The sequence below is a fragment of the Malania oleifera genome, chromosome 8 (genome assembly GCF_029873635.1).
Source record: "Malania oleifera isolate guangnan ecotype guangnan chromosome 8, ASM2987363v1, whole genome shotgun sequence".
NCBI lineage: Eukaryota > Viridiplantae > Streptophyta > Magnoliopsida > Santalales > Ximeniaceae > Malania > Malania oleifera.
Window position 1 is genome coordinate 14,888,167 of NC_080424.1, and position 18,357 is coordinate 14,906,523.

Genomic DNA, 18,357 nt, shown 5'->3' on the forward strand with positions numbered 1-18,357 from the left:
TTTTCCATGTAACTCTTCTGTCTAAGAATCTCATCCACCTTGCCATCTGTGAACTTCGACATCCTCCTAACATGGCTACCCAACCAAATCTCTCTCCTATTAACATTCATGAGAAAATCGTTGTTTTTTATTATTTTTTGAAGCTTGACTTATTAAACTTAGAAATAGAGGGGTTCTCAAAAGGGGGCTTGAACCATACTCTTGGCCATCTTTTGGCTACTCTCTCATCCAGTTGCTTTCATCTTTCTTGCACACCTTTTTCTTTGACTTTTAGAAATCCTAAAACCCAAAATCGACCCCTTTGTAAGTGGTTGTGTGTGTGTGTGTGCGTGCGCGCGGGGGCATGTGTCAATGCATATTTTTGACTCCTAATTTTTTCTAGAGATTATTTTTTAGGAAAATTTGGTAGTTTCTTATCAAATTGATAAAATTATTAGGCGAAGAAGGGTTTGAGAGAAACCAATTAAGAATCCCTTATCTCTCCAGACCCTCAATGAGGAATTCTTAGCTTAGATTTCATCCTTAGAATCTCTTCCTTAGTACTTTAGATAGTCAAGTGAAACTCCTACTCCATTTTAACTAAAATAGCAACCTCCGTATCCATATTATTGAGATAAGATTAACTAAGTAGATTTTGTGCCAACCTTTGCAATTTGAAGTTTATTATGAATATTGATAAAGTTCTTTATGGAAAGTCTTTAAAGTCTTCTAGCAAAAAATGAACATTGGGCTTCCAATAGGAATAGGAGGTCCAATTTTTATTTTTATGTAGTCTTGAAAAGAAAATAAATAAAATGTCTAGAAAATTAGGAATTTGAAGAAAATTTTAGTGTTTCAATGGGAATAATCGCAAAATTAGAAACTAGAGGGTAATGGTCTAAAACACAGAGAAAAAAAATCCATTATAAGATTTGGAAAGGTTCGATTGCAAGCTTGGGGAATTAAAAATCTATCTTATCTCCTTGAAATGAGTTGCACATTTATGTAACTTGATAAAAATAGGATCATTATAAGAGAAGTTTTCAAAACTTTAAAGGAAGTTCTTAAAATCGTTCATTCCTCTTAGGCTTGACACTAAAATGTCACAAATGCTTTTAGAAAAAAAAAAAATCCTTTACTATATTAAAATCCCTTATCACCAAAAAAAGGGAAATCCCTAATAATTTTTAAAATTTTGATTCACTCAAAAAGATTACTTTCTTGGATATAGTTAAAGTCACATATGAAGGAGACAAGTAGCATTAATTAAGTCACAAAACACCTTTAGACTATTCAATTGAGGATGGAGACAAAATATTATGTTAATTGTGAAAGTGTCAGTGATATGTTTTTGAGGTTGCTTCTTTAGTTGCTACTTGCTTTTCATTCATCAATTGTTTTTTCTTAACTAAGTGAAGCCAAGAAGCTAATCCACCACGTCAATCTTAATGCAAATTCAAGCACAAAAGTGACGTTTTTATTTTTAAATATCAGACTCCAAATAGAAAGGACTTTAACCAAGCTAGCCATATAGTTGAGATTGACTATGGTATAGTAAATTGAGGGAGTATTGAAGAATTTGGCCTAACTGTAGCCTTTGATGTCAAATTTGTCCTTTTCAGCTAACGGGTTATAATTTTCTACGCAAATTGAATCATTGCCTTTAAACCAAGGTCCATTCTCCAGTACCTAATCCTTATATGTAAGGTTTTCAAACTTGAAACATAAATGATCTATTTTTGAGAGAGAAAAACTTTCTATTGTCTTTTCTCCAAATCTTATCCACTAAGGTCACGTTTGTTTTGTAGAATACCTATTCTTAGGAATATATTAATTATAATAAATTAGTTATAAAAAAAATATCATTACCATAAAGTAAATTACAAAGTGAAACTTTTTAAGAGTGCATAACAAGAAGTAACTATTCTCAAATTTCATCATATTCCATTTTTATTACATGTTGGATGAAATAATAAATAATATAAGAAATAACTAGAACTTTTATTATATTTTATTCTACTTCAAAGAATATGTATTTGGTAAACCAAATGTAACTTAAATTCTTAATTTACATGTAGATTGGAGGTTTACTAAGGAAACATCTTATCCTTGCATCTTTTTACTTGTTCGATCCTATCATAAAAATATCATAAGATGGATTCACAATAATTCTTCTATTTGTTTTTATAGGTTGAAAAAAATTTGTAATGAAGAGTTAATATTCTAAGCATTTGAAGCAATCAATGTTGGGTCCTCGTCTTTTGAAGGAGTTTCAATTGATTCACCTTGGAACTTGCAAGTAAGACGCCTTGATATTGGATTTATTTTTGAACTAATGTCAAGGTGATTACAACTAATTTTAGCACAATTAATTTTCTTGGTAGGAGTTCCTTTGAGAATGTAGAAATAACTCATGAAAGGGAAAAAATGTTATGCAAAAAGTGAGGATAGATGAATATTGATAAATGATGTAAAAATAATCTTTGTCAATATAAATATTAGCACTAATTGTAGCAAAATTGGTAACTTGAGATAACTTTTTTTTTTTTTTATGAGCTTTTTTTTTTTTTTTTGAATATCGCCGGGTGTCCACGCCCGTCAACGTCCGTTTTACAGTCCGCACCGGTCGTGACTAATCCCACGCCCCGTGGAGATGGCCCCACATCACCATGAGGGGGGTATTTATGAGCTTTTAATGTTATGCTTGGTTGGTCAAATTTATATTGTTAGAAATAGAGTAATCATCATATAAAAATATGATAGTTTAATAAAAATATATTATTATCATAAATAAATTATTAGGTGGTCTTGGGTCTTCTCAACCCCAAAAGTTAGCTCACGAGGTGAGACTTTATCTTACACTTAATAACTGACCATCAAGCTCATTCCACAACCAATGTGGGATAATCCCAACAATCTCCACCTCACACATCGGGCTCCAAACCCCTCATTAATTGGACTCCAAATCGGCAGTACCACATGCCCGACATTTAAGAGAGAAACCATGGACTCTGATATCAGTGTTAGGTGGTCTTGGGCCTTCTCAATTCTAAAAGTTAGCTCATGGAGTGAGGTTTTCCTTCACATTTAATAACTGACCACCAAGCCCCTCTACAACCGATGTGGGATAATCCTAACATAAATGACAATGTGAAATTTTAGAACAGATGAACACTAATTGTTGTGAAAATTTTAACTTGAGATAATCTTTATTGTGAACTTTTAATGTTCCGTTAGGTTAGCCAAATTTATATTTTTAGGAATATTAATAATCACAACATAATGATGTGTAATTTAATAAGTAAAAAATTAGAATAGATAAGAAATAAGGATTTCCAAATTTTTATCGTGGGAATGACTATTCCGTTCTTATTGCATAATTAATGGAATAAAACAAATTTGTGCATGAGTGACTTCTTTACAAATTATACAATTTTCCTTGCGTGTTATTGTATTTCATCCTAGTCTAAGAATGACTATTTCGCAAATCAAATGTAACTTAAAGTAGTATTTGTGACTATGAGTTTCTAGACTTAAATTTGGATTTATGTTAATTTATAAAAAAATTAATATAATTTTGTACTATTTTTATATAAATTTATACAAATCCAAATCTAAAATCCTAACTTCATGCTCTTAAAGGTAAGGCTAAATACTAATAAATACAATGATCCTCTTTGTAAAATTGTGAAAATTACATTGATATGTTAAAATTTGATATCTAATTAAAAAAAAGTTTAAAATAAAAATTGATAAATTTGAATTTTTAGGTATATGAATTTAATACCCACTTTTAACTCTTGCCCTTGATTACAGTTTTTGTTCGTTCCTGCTCTATTTTAATTCCATTTTGCAAGCATTTTTTTAATTAAAAATGTCATCAAATTTAAAATTTAAAAATCCAAATTCTCTTTCTTTTATGTTTATAATGTACGATTTATAAAATTATTTATTTTAGGTACTTAAAGTTTGTTTAGAATTTTTTAAAATTAGAGAAAGAAAGGACAAATATCAATGAATTTGATTTTTTATTTTTGATTATCATAGGAAAAATAAAATAATAAATAAAAAAGTAATATACATCAATAATATTTAATTGTTAAAATTTTAATATTACATTATAATAAAATTTTATTTTTTAATAATATTTGATATAGAAAAAAAAATGGAACGGAGACGCAAGTTTGAGTTACTTACACAGGTTAGTTAAAATTATTACTTTCCAACTCTGTTGCTTCAAATGGAATATGTCCTAATTTCTCCTGACCTGCGTCTCCGAACTTTCCACAAACCACACTCATTGGTCGCTCTCTCCTCCGCCGCAGTCGCCGTCACCGCCATAGCCGCCGCTGCTCAACGAGATCGCCATGAGGCAGCGACTGGCATTGCTGTTGGCAGAGAGGGCGAAGACCGGAGGCTTAGGCATAGCTGCCGTGGCCTACGTGAGCGTGGACTACCTGAGACACTTGTCTCCGTCGTGGCATGCGAAGCTGCAGCCGGCGCTGTGGTCGGTGTTGGCCTTGCTGGCTGTGGCCCGGGTTCCCTTCTACAAGCACTGGCCTGCCGAGCTCCGATCCGCTATACCCTTCGTCGCCTCCGTTCTCTTCATGCTTGCAGCCCTCCTCTTTGAAGCTCTCTGCGTTCGCTTCGTCACCGCCGTCCTCGGCCTCGACTGGCACCGGTGAGTTTTGAATCGTGTCTCTTCTACTATCTTAGTTTGTGTGGGCTTTACCCTTATTGATTCTTGGGTGGCTGCTTTATTGTAACTTAGATGGTATTGAACTTGGAGTAGATTTTACGGTGCAATTTGTAGGGTAGTTGGGTGTGCTCTCATTTTTGTTAGTTGAGTGCATCTGGATTTGATAATATTGGTTGGCTATGCTGGGAATGCCCGATTTTGGTTGGTGTCCTAATGTTGAGTATGGAGCGTCCGAGGATAAGGCACCTGTTAATGATTGCTCAAACTAAACTGACACTCCACCAAAAGCTGGAGTGCTGTGTTTTAAGTTTTAGATGTGTTTTTTCTCCCTTTTTTCTTGTCCTACCCCCAAGGCTTCACATTTGGTTGCAGAACGGACACCAATTGAAAAGATCACTGGCAGCTTGAGTTTAGTATGGAGATGCTTTAATTTTCATAAAAATGTAAAAACTTGTGGAAAATGTATTTTTCCTTGGGCCAAGTGAAGAAGAGAAAGAGGTAGGTTGGTTATCTCTATGGTTATCGATAGAAGCTCAATTGCCTCTTTGGGGTTGCTCATTTGTTGTCATGATGGTCAGCAGTGGTCCTCATTGCACAGCTGCTTTACATTCTTCCATAAACAACCCATCCAACACAATCTCAGAGAAGGTCCCCATATTAATTTAATGGTTATTATGGAATCCATCTCCACCTAATCTCCACCTAATTTAAGTATTTTCCTTTGCTGCACACAGTGCAGTTAGTCTGAGGCACCAAATCTATGCTTCTAGGCCCGAACAAGTTCCCAACCTTGTTAAGTTTGGTTTCCTTTGACAAACACCTTAGTGTCATTCTTGAAGCTTCTATTTGGAGAAGATTCATCCTAATTGTTAAAGCTGCATATGCATTGTTGGTCCACAACCTAACAACTAAAGCTTTTAGGTAAAGTGGTAATCTAACATGATATCAGAGCACTAGTTACCAAGAGGTCCTGGGTTCTAGTCTTGTCTCCCGCCTTTATTTTGTGGTGTTATTTATCATTTGTTTATCTCTCCACGTGCTGTCAGGTTGTACGTGCAGGAGAGTGTTAAAACTTGATATTCATTGTTGATCTACAACCTAACAACTTAAGCTTTTAGGTAAAGTGGTAATCTAACACTAATATCATATTAACCTTCCTATATCTGTTGTATTACCTATTCCAAGAGCTAAATGCATCTTCCTAGCATGCATCATAATCCTCCCCAGCATGACTTCTTTATTTACTAGAAGTGGAAACTTCACTAGCCTCCCTTTTTGTGTCTTTTTGGATGTGCCAAAAGATAAATCAGACCTAGATCAAAGGAGGGCTAGTAAGCTAAGTGCTCCATGTTTGTTGGATCTTTGTATATTCTGACGTTTCTACTCATTGTGCAATTTATTTTGTATTCCACAAAGAAGGGAGTGGAATTCATTTTGTAATTTATAGTATTGGAATTGTTTGTTTTAGAAGAACATACAACAACAACAACAGACCTTAAGTCCCACTGGGTGGGGTCGACTACATGAATCATTTTCCTCCAATCACCCGATTTAGAGCATTTTCCTTTATTATATTAAGGGTTATTAATCTTTCCTTACTACCTCTTTCCAAGTTATTTTAGGCCTATCCCTACCACTTTCATGCCATAAACCATAACTCACTCCTCCTCATAGGTGCTCTACGAAGCTTGTGTTTCAAACGCACAAACCATCCAAGTCACCCCTCCCTTATCTTGATTTTAACTGGTGTTATGCCTAAATTATTGCGTATATGTTCATTTCTTACTTTATCTTTTAATGTTAAACCATTCATCCACCTTAACATACACATCTCAGTAACTTTCATTTTATGTTCATGTTGTTTCTTAGTTGCCCAACATTCTGAACCATAAAGCATAGCTGGCCTTATAGTCATTTTATAAAACTCTAATTTTAATTTTAAGGGTATTCTACGATCACGCAACACACCTGATGCACTCCTCCATTTTACCCAACTTGTCTTAATTCAATGTACTATGTCTTCTTCAATTTCCCCTTCACCTTGCATAATATATCTAAGATATCTAAATCTATTAGTGCTATTAATATCTTAATTATCTAGTTTAATCTTCTCTCTGTTGCTACTCGTTGCATTATTGAAATTACATTTCATATGTTTTTTCTTATTCCTACTTATCCTAAAACCTTTAGACTCGAATGTGATTTTCCAAAGTTTTAGCTTAGATTCCACTCCTTTCCTCCTATCATCAATCAACATGATATCATCCGCAAACAACATACACCAAGTGATCTCATTTTGGATATTCCTAGTAATTTCATCGATTACTAAAGTAAAACGATAAGGACTCAAAGAAGAACCTTGATGAACACCTATTGTGATAGGAAACTCTCTAGAATCTCCTCCTACAGTTCCAACGCCAGTTACTACTCTATCATATTCATACATATCTGTAATGACTTCCATATATCTACTACAAACTACCTTCCTTTCTAATACCCACCAAAGCACTTCCCTAGGTACACTTGTAAAGTTTTCTTTAGGTCAATAAAAACCATATGCAAGTCCTTTTTCTTTTCCCTGAACTTTTCCATTAAACTTTTTAAAAGATAAATAACTTCTATCGTTGATGCATAAAACCAAATCGATTTTCTAAAATCTTCGTTTCTAATATTATTCTTTACCCTATTCCATAATTTCATTGTATCACTCATAATCTTAATTCCACAATAGTTATTGCAGTTTTGAATATCCCCTTTGTTTTTATACAAATGTACTAATGTACTTTTCCTCCATTCTTTTGGAATTTTTTTAGTTTTTATAATATTATTGAATAGATTAGTTAGCCATATAATTCCTTTATTCCCTAAACATTTCCAAACTTCAATTAGTATTTTATCTGGTCCTATAGATTTCTGATTTCTCATCCTTTTTAATGCCATCTTAACTTCAAAGACTCTAATTTTGCGAATAGATGCCCTATTTTTAATCTTTTTCTTCATTTGTCTCTTCCAAGTTCAATTTTCATTTTGGTTTTCATTAAACTACTTATCAAAGTATCTCCACCCCCTCTCTTTTATGTCTTCTTCTTGACATTATCATTCCCATCCTTTATACATTTTATATCACCCAAATTTTTGCATGTTCTTTCTCTAGCTCTAGCTAGTCTATAAATGTCTTTTTCTCCTTTTATATCTAGTTTATTTTATAAAGTATTATAAGCTCTATGTTTAGCTTCATTGATAGTCTTTTTTGGATTTTTTCTCGCTTCTTTATATTTTTCAAGATTTTCTATATATCTACAGTTTTGCCTTATTTTACATTTTTTTGGACTTCTTGATCCCACCACCTTTATTTACTACCCAAGTATTTTCTTTTGGACTCATCTAAAACCTCTTTTGCTATCCTTATGATAGAATTTGCCATTTTATTTCAAACAGTATTTGCAACAACTTTATCCCCTACTATCCAATCATACTTTTTGTTCATTTTATCTTTGAATTTTACTATATTATCGTCCTTCTAGTTCCACCATCTAGTCCTTTTGTTTTGATTTATGCTTCTTCTTCTCTTCTGCTTTTTATTATGTATATCTAATACTAACACTCTATGTTGTGTAGCCAAACTTTCACTTGGAATAAATTTACAATCCTTACAAGATAAACAATCCTTGTTCTTAGTTAAGAAGAAATCTATTTGGCTTTTGCTCTACACACTCTTGAAAGTTATTAAGTGTTCTTCTCTTTTTATAAAGCAAGTATTCGATATAACAAAAATCGTAAGACATGGCAAAATCTAAGATTATATCACCGACCTCATTTTTATTTCCATATTCATGACCTCAATGTATCCTCTCATATCCTATATTATCCTTGCCAGTGTGACCATTCAAATTGACTCCTATGATGTCTTTTTAGACATTGGTATCCCTTGTAAAATATTGTCCATATCTTCCCAAAATTGTCTTTTCAGATTTTCTGCTAAGCCTATTTGGGGAGCATACGCACTAATGACGTTCACTATCTCCAAGCCTAAAACTATCATGATTTTAATGATTTTATCCCCTATTCTTTTAACATCTGCTACATTATCTTTTAGGTCTCTATTTACAATAATACCCACCCCGTTTTATGTGTCTCTTTGTCAGTGTACTAAAGTTTAAATCCTGATTTTTCAATTTCTCTAGCTTTCTCACCTACCCATTTCGTCTCTTGAAGGCAAATTAAGTTAACTTCCCTTCTAAACATTATTTCCACTATTTCCATACTTTTTTCTATAAGAGCTCCTTTATTCCAGGTTGCTTATCTTATTTTAATTTCTTGTGCTAATTTATTAACCTTCTCCCTTTTATACTAAACGAATCTATTCCCTTGATCTAGGTGAATTCGATAAGAATTCACGATAATAAGATCTGATAAAATTTTACATTGGCTGTTAGCTACCTAACACAACCCTACTCCTTTATCCGAGCTTGGAATTGGTTGTGTACAAAGAATTTGTGTTACATTGGTAAAGTACACGTTTGCATTTTTTTTTTTAGCAAACTTAATTCATATAGACAATTTTATTTTGATATAGACAATTTTTTAAGTCACAACCTACAACTAGTAGAACCACACACAATACAATAACAACAAAACCAAACCTTAGTCCCACTAAGTGGGGTCGGCTATATGAATCCTTTTTCGCCAATTTATGCGATCATGGACCATTTCTTTTGATAGATTCAAAGAGATTAAATCCTTACTCACTATCTCCTCCCAAGTTATTTTAGGTCTACCCCTACCCTTTCTATGCCACCCATAGTAACTAAGTCACTTTTCCTCATAGGTGCACTATAAGGCCTACATTGCAAGTGTCTATACCATCTGGTTGTCCCTCGCTTATCTTATCTTCTATAGGAGCTACACCTAACTTACCACGAATATGTTCATTCCTTAATTTATCTTTCAATGTTATACCACTCATCCATCTAAGCATTCTCATCTTGACAACTTTTACTTTTTGGATATTATGTTTTTTCGTCACCCAACATTCCGATCCATATAGCATAGCTGGTGTTATAGCTGTCTTATAAAACTTCCCTTTCAATTTTAAGGGTATTCTCGATCACATAGCACACTTGAAGCACTTCTCCATTTTACCCAACCTGCTTTAACTCTATGCATTACATCATCTTCAATTTCTCCTTCAGCTTGCATAATAGATCCAAGGTATCGAAATCTACAAGTGCTATTTATTTCTTTATCATCAAGTTTAACTGTGTCTCCAATATTCTTCCTATCATTACTAAAATTGCATTTCATATATTCTGTTTTATTTGTACTTATCCTAAAGCCTCTAGATTCCAAAGTTTCTCTCCATAATTCTAATTCAGCCTCTACTCCGTTCCTAGTTTCGTCAATTAATACAAAATCATTTGCAAACAACATACACCATGGAACCTCCTTTTGAATACTCTTAGTCAATTGGTCCATCACTAAAGCAAAAAGATAAGTACTCAAAGCAGATCCTTGATGTACACCTATGGTAATTGGAAATTCTCTAGTTTCTCCATCTATAGTCCTTACACTAGTCATTATTCCATCAAACATATCCTTAATGATATTGGTATACCTACAACATACACCATTTTTTTCTAAAACCCACCATAGAACTTCTCTAGGTATCCTATCACATGCTTTCTCAAGGTCAATAAATATCATATGCAAGTCCTTCTTCTTTTCCCTAAACTTTTCCATTAATCTTCTTAAAAGATAAATAACTTCTGTGGTAGATCTCCCAAGCATAAAACCAAATTGATTTTCTGAGTTCTTTGTTTCTAACCTTAATCTTTGTTCAACTACTCTTTCCCAGAGTTTCATCGTATGACTCATAAGTTTAATTCCACGATAGTTATTACAATTTTGAATATCTCCTTTATTTTTGTATATAGGTATTAAAGTGCTTTTCCTCCATTGATCTGGCATTTTCTTAGTTTTTACAATTGTATTAAATAAATTAGTTAACCATATAATTCTGTTATCACCCAAGCATTTCGAAACTTCAATTGAGATGTTATTTGGTCCCATAGCTTTCCCATTTTTCATCTTTTTCATCTTTTTTAGTGCAAACTTAACTTCATTAACTCTACTTTTGCGAATAAATCTTATATTTTTTCCTCATTTGACAATTCTAAGTTTAAACCTTCTATTTGGTTTTCATTAAACAACTTACTAAAGTAACTTCGCCATCTTTCTTTAATATCTTCGTCCTTAACCAAGGCAATATCATCCTCACTTTTTATACATTTTACATTTCCTAAGTCCTTGCTCTTCCTTTCTCTAGCTTTAGTAAGTTTAAATATATCTCTTTCCCCTTCTTTTGTACCTAATCTATCATACAAGCTATTAAATGATCTATATTTAGCTTCACTAACGACCCTTTTTGCATCTTTTCTTGCCTCCTTATATTTTTCAAAGTTATCTCTGTTTCTACATTTAAAGCATACAATTTTGGGTGTGAATCCAAGTTAGTCTAAAATCCATGCAGTAGTACGTTTTTTTTTTTTTTTTTTTAAATGTTATATTCCAAGACTTGCAAATGAAAACACAAAACACAAAACACAAAATACATATATTAAGCCTACAATTCCTAAACACAAAATCACTACAACTAACCACTATTGAGAAAAAAAACCTTATTAATAATAGTAATAAGAGAAGAAATAACAAGAGAGGAGAAGATCTCACCAGTGGTTGAAACTAAAAAAGATAAAAGACAAGTGCCTGAAAGACACCTTTTGTCGCAGGAAGATTGATGTTGCTAACGAGAATCAATTGAAGAATATTTAAGCAGGAGGGATTGCAAGAATTCTTCAATCAACCTCTATTGTTCGTGAATCTCTACTTTGGGAGGGAAGGGAGTAAAGATGAAGAAGACCAAGGAGTTTTCTAGGAAGAAGTAGAAAACGCAACTCCAAAGATTCAATCTTCAACGTCCTTTTGAATTCCTAGTTATCGATTTATTTGAGAAATTAGCTCTACACTATTAATCGGTGTCGGCTCTTATCGGATGGGAACCCAAATAACGAGGGCACAGAAGAAAGCAAAAAGGCATGTAATAAGAATTCCAGAGCAAGAAATGCGGCAAGAAATTAACAAGAAACAGAGAACTAGGAATTTGTTTTAGAAGAACATAAGAAAAGTGTATTAGCTAAAATGGGATACAGGGCAAAGAAACAGGATACAAAGCAAAGAAACACTGAACAATAAGACAGAAAAACTAACCAAATAAGCTAAATTTACTACCAGAGATATAGCTTTTAATATCCCCTTATAAGTCTAGACAAAATCTCCGCAATGCTGGCAGAACGATTCTTAAAAGTAATACAATTTCTGGCTCTCCAAAAATTCTAAGTGCAAGCAGTAAGCATAAGTTTAGATAAAACGGATTGAGGGTGTTAAAATCCCTAGTATTATTGTAAATAATTAATAAATTAAGAAAGTGGGTAAATGTGGGGGATTTGATATTATTTGGTTAGGAGATTATTTCCTTGTTTAGAATAGGGAATTGTATTATATAAAGATTGGGATGTGCATATGAAGAATCAATTCAATAGAATTCAAAAAACTTCCGCTTACATGGTATCAGAGCTAGGGTTTATCAACCTTAGCTAACTATGGCCAACGGCACCGTCAACAGCAGAGGGTCGACCTCATCTGCAAATATCGACGACGACTGAAAGGCCACTTCTGTTGGGGGTTCGAATGGACTTGACAACATATCCTTTCCACTCTTAGTGGAGAAATTAAACGGAAAAAATTTTCGTGAGTGGGCTCAATCCATAAAATTGGCGATTGAAGGAAAAGGGAGGCTAGGCTATCTTACTGGCGAACGGAGGAAACCCGACTCTACCAACGTGGTTGCCTTGCAAAAATGGAGGTCCGAAAACTCCATGGTCACCGCCTGGCTCATCAACTCGATGCAGCCGTCACTTGGGAAAATCTACCTATTCTTGCCGACGGCGAAGGATGTTTGGGACGCTGTTCGTGAGACGTATTCCGACGTCGAGAGTTACTCACAAATCTTCGAAATCAAGATCCGATTGTGGCAGATGAGGCAAGGGGAGAGAGGCGTTACTGAGTACTTCATGGATATGACCCATCTCTGGTTGGAACTCGACTTAAGCACCGACGAGGAGTGGGAGTGCTCCGGCGATAGCACACGATACCGAAGGAGGCTTGAGAACGAAAGGGTCTTCGAGTTTCTTGCTGGCCTGAATCGGGATCTGGATGACGTGAGGGGACGCATCCTTGGCCGACGACCTCTTCCCTTAACCCGAGAGGTATTCGCAGAAGTGAGGAGGGAGGAAAGCAGAAGGCGCGTAATGCTGAGGCCCCAAAATGACCTTGTCGGGTTGGACCTACCCGTATCTACCCCAAATCTAAATGGGCACACTAATGGGCCTGATGTCTCGGCCCTTGTATCAAAAGGCCCAAGGGGATCCAGCCAACGACCACAAAAAGGTAAATTATGGTGCAAACATTGCTGAAAAACATGTCATTCAAAAGATACTTGCTGGAAAATTCATGGAAGCCGAGACAATACCAAAAAAATCGTGGGTACCAGACTAGCATTGACAAGTCAATTGAAAAATTACAAGGAGAAAAAATCAATACCTCTTCAAGCAGTGCATTCAGTCCTGAATAGTTAGACCAGCTGTACAAAATGATTTCGTCAATTCAAACATCGGGTCAGTCTTTTGGTTCCCTGGCTCACCGTGGTAATTGTCTGACAGCTTTCAATATTACATCCTGTTACAAATCTCCATGGATAATTGACTCGGGCGCATCTGATCATATGACTGGTTCTTATCAATGTTTTTCATCCTACTCACCATATGTTGGGAATTTGAGAGTAAAAATTGTAGATGACTCTCTCTCACTAGTTGCTGGTAAAGGAAGTATTCGCATATCTGACTCGATTATTTTACAATCAGTCCTACATGTTTCCAAATTGTCTTGCAATCTGTTATCCATCAGTCAATTAACAAAAGACTTGAATTGTTTTGCTAAATTTGTTTCATCTCATTGTGTTTTTCAGGACCTATCATCGGGGAAGACGATTGGCACTGTTAAGGCGTATGAGGGACTCTACTACTTTGAGGAGGCAAGCTTGAGCGAACTATGTAATACTGCAATTTGTGATTTTGTATCTATTTCTAGAGATAGTGAACTTTTGTTATGGCATGCAAGAATGGGTCATCCCAATTTTCAATATTTAAAACGTTTGTTTCCGTCTATTTGTTCAAATAAAAAGTCTCCTGAGTTTCAATGTGAAGTGTGTAAGCTTGCCAAACACCGTCGTACTTCCTTCCCATCATCCATATACAAACCATCTCGCTCATTTACTATGATTCATAGTGATTTGTGGGGTCCCTCACATTCACTCAATCGCACCAATACAAAATGGTTCGTTATGTTTATTGATGACCATACTTGCCTTTGTTGGGTTTACTTGTTGAGAGACAAAACTGAAGTCCGCTCCATTTTCATCAATTTTTATTCCATGATTCATTCACAGTTCCAGACTACTATCCAAATTTTACGTACTGATAATGGTACGGAATACTTTAATACTATTCTGGGAATCTATCTTCAAGAAAATGGGATTGTTCATCAAAGTTCTTGTGTGGATACCCCTCAACAAAATGGGGTAGTTGAACGGAAAAATAGACATATACTTGAAGTAGCCCGGGCGTTAATGTTCACTACCAACATGAAAAACTATTTTTGGGGCGATGCCATCTTAACAGCCACACATCTCATTAATCGAATGCCGAGTCGAGTACTTTCCTTTGTCTTTCATCTTTAGAAATTCCAAGAACACTTTCCTACCTCTCGTCTTCCATCCAGTCTTCCGCTGAAAATCTTTGGTTGTACTATGTTTGTTCATGTTCATGCACACAACCGGGACAAATTGGATCCATGTGCCGTTAAATGTGTCTTCCTTGGTTATTCCCCTACTTAGAAAGGCTACAAATGCTATGATCCGGTCTCCAAAAGGCTGTTTGTTAGTCTTGACGTTACTTTCTTTGAAACCACTTCTTATTTCCCAAAGCCCTCTCTTCAGGGGGAGACATGAAGTGAAGATCGGTTCTTTGACTTCTTTACTATTCATTCTGCGTCATCTGAACCCGTACCACCTATTGAGCCTTCTGTTGCTTCATTCCCTGACCCATCTATCGAGCCTTCCATTGCATCAATTCCTGACCTGCCAAACACAATAGAACACTTAACCTCAGGGGGAGATACAGGAAAGCAAAACAACGCAGACATACTTGTTTACTCAAGAAAGTCGAACACAAAGAATAGGGAGAATCTCATACCTGAGGCACCAAGAACGTCGGAACCGGTGATGGCTCCAAATAACCATGAGTCAATGCCCAATCGTGATCTGGTAATTGAGCTTTCTTCTAATAATCCTGTACCTGATGATATCAATTTACCTATTGCAATGAGAAAACAAACCTAGTCGTGTACTCAATACGCCTGGTCTAAATGCATGTCTTATAAAAGCTTGTCTACAGGATATCGTGCTTTTGCCTCTAACCTTAACATGGTGAGAGTACCAAAGAACATTCAGGAAGCTCTAGAAATACCTAAATGGAGAGAGAGGCAGTCATGGAAGAAATGCGAGCTCTAGAAAAAAATGGAACTTGGTAGTTGATAAATTTGCCGAGAGGGAAGAAGCCAGTGGGCTGTAAATGGGTCTTCACAGTGAAATATAAATCTGATGGGACAGTTGAAAGATATAAAACCAGACTTGTTGCAAAAGGATTCACACAGACTTACGGCATTGACTATACAGAGACATTTGCACCAGTGGCAAACTTAAATATAGTACGGGTTCTCTTATCTTTGGCAGCCAATTTAGATTGGCCACTACAACAACTTGATATTAAAAATGCTTTTTTAAATGGCGAGTTAGAAGAAGAAGTATACATGACCATACCACTTGGATTCAGTGGGAAAGGAGAAGAAAACAGAGTTTGTAAACTCAAGAAGTCCTTGTATGGGCTCAAACAATCTCCCAGAGCATGGTTGACAGATTTGCAAAAGTAATAAAGAATCAAGGTTATCAATAGGGGCAATCAGATCATACCCTATTCTTCCAGTAGTCTAAAAGAGGTACGAAAACAATTCTAATAGTGTATGTTGATGACATAATCCTTACTAGTGATGATACAGTAGAGATGGAGAGATTGAAGAAAGTTCTGGCTACTGAATTTGAAGTTAAAGATTTGGGACAAATGCGGTATTTTTTGGGCATGGAAGTGGCAAGAACGAGAAAGGGAATTAATGTCTCTTAGCGAAAGTATGTTATTTATCTCCTAATTGAAACTGGCATGCTTGGATGCAAACCTAGCGAAACCCCGATTGAAGTGGTAAAGAGGGTTGAAGACTGGTGAATACCAGTTGAAAAGGAAAGGTATCAGAGGTTGGTTGGCAAGCTAATCTACCTATTACATACTAGACCAGATATTGCATTTGCAGTCAGTGTTGTAAGCCAACACATGCATTCACCAAAAGAGGCCCACTTAGATGCCATGTACAAGATCTTTCGATATCTCAAGGGATCCTTGGGAAGAGGACTCTTCTTTAAGAAATGTGAAAGTAAGGAAATAAAGATCTTTACAGATGCAGATTGGGCAGGATCAGTGGAAGATAGAAGATCCACCACAGGTTATTGCACATATGTCTGGGGAAATCTGGTAACTTGGAAAAGCAAAAAACAGAATGTGGTGGCTCGTAGTAGTCCTGAAGTTGAATTTAGGGCAGTTGCTCAAGGGATATGTGAAGGACTGTGGTTACGGAAACTCTTGGAAGAATTACAGGTCCCGATGAAATTTCCCGATGAAATTTCCTATCAAACTCTATTGTGACAATAAGGCAGCTATCAGCATCTCTCTCAATCCAGTTCAACATAACAGGACTAAACATGTGGAAGTGGACAGACACTTTATCAAAGAGAAAATCGAAGAAGGAATCATCTGTATGATTTATGCACCTACCAAGGAACAAACTGCAGATATTTTCACTAAAGGGTTGGGACGATAGAGCTTTGATGATCTCATTAGCAAGTTGGAGATGATTAATATTTATGATCCAACTTGAGGGGGAGTGTTAAAATCCCAAGTATTATTGTAAATAATTAATAAATTAGGAAATTGGGTAAATGTGGGGGATTTGATATTATTCGGTAAGGAGATTATTTCCTTGTTTAGAATAGGGAATTGTATTATATAAAGATTGGGATGTATACATGAAGAATCAATTCAATAGAATTCAAAAAACTTCCGCTTACAGAGGGCCAGGCTGTACAAACATTATATTATTGGAATTTGTTGTGTGGAAACATTTTAATTCATCCATACTACAGACTTTAAAAGTGCATGCACGGTTCATGATGTCTGAGAATATATATAATTTTTATGTTCATAAGCACAAATGCTTTTGAGGCTCTGGGGGGAAATTAAATATTGACACTATAACTGACATTTAATAATATTGAAGACTAGTAAAGGATGTTGATTAGTGGAGAAGTTACTTTCTTCTTCCTCCTTTAGTTGAATTTTAAAACATGGTTGGTACTTCAAACTGTCCATGGTTAAACCAACATCTGATGAATTTTTTACAGTTTTTTATTTTCATTTCTTTCATTTCATAGTAATGGGTATGTGAAGGAAACCTGTAAGCATGGTATGCTTGCTGAATAACTGCAAAAATGGTTGCTCAACAAAAACAGAAGAAAAGAAAGGAAAAAACAAACAAACAAACAAACAAACAAACAAACAAGACAAAACCTGCAAAATGGCAACATATTCAGATTTTAATTCTAAACAAACTCCAAAATATGTTGTTGGTGTCACAAGTTTATTAATGTTATTTTGTGGCTCAAACATATTGGTCTACTTATCTGCTTGTGCAGGTCGACCAATCCAAGACTGTTGACTGATAATAGTCTAGTTGGTTGACCGATCCGTGCCCTTGAAGAAAACTTTGCTTTTCAGTTTATTTTGGAACCATTTTATATGAGTTTTAATCTATAAAGTTATAAGTTTGTAATGAACATTGTAAAGGTTTGAATTTGACATAATTTATTGGCCATTGCTCCAAAATCTTAAAATACTTTTTTATTGTTATTTTAGTAGATTTTAAAGTTATTTTTCTAGTTTCTGGAGTGTTAGATCCTCTGATCCGATCTTACAGTTTAATCTGGATAACCTTCCAATGATTCAGTGGAGGATTTCAACTTTTTCCAACATCATCATATTTCATGATGGATCTATACCTATTGTGATGCGTGTATGTAGGCTTTGCAACCTCATAAATTCTATGTGGAGTTGGTTTTTATATATTCTGCTTCTCGATTTTGTACTTTCTGCTACTGTACTTTGTTAGATTCTTGCAGTTACTTGGTTATTTGTGTTGACCCTTTTGGTTCTCGATTGTTAGTTATGTAGTTGATCTTATTCAGATTGAGTGATGTGTCCAATGAAGAAATGAATGAATGGAAGGTCCAAGGCAATTTTTTCTAATATTTGTTCATGTCCATTTCAACTTCCAATTGAATCTCAATGACTTGATGTTTGCTGGTTGAATTAATTCGGATGATTTATGTGCACTTTGAACCAAAC

General features: G+C 35.1%; 1 protein-coding gene across 1 annotated transcript in view; it reads left to right on the plus strand.

Moving 5' to 3' along the window:
- The first annotated feature begins 4,066 nt into the window (after nucleotides 1-4,066).
- Nucleotides 4,067-18,357, plus strand: part of LOC131162048 (protein PHLOEM UNLOADING MODULATOR) — a 50,130-nt gene continuing 35,839 nt past the window's right edge. The window contains exon 1 of the mRNA XM_058118158.1: nucleotides 4,067-4,660. Coding sequence (XP_057974141.1) covers nucleotides 4,347-4,660 — 314 coding nt within the window. The 5' untranslated portion in view covers nucleotides 4,067-4,346. The remainder of the gene's footprint in view (nucleotides 4,661-18,357) is intronic.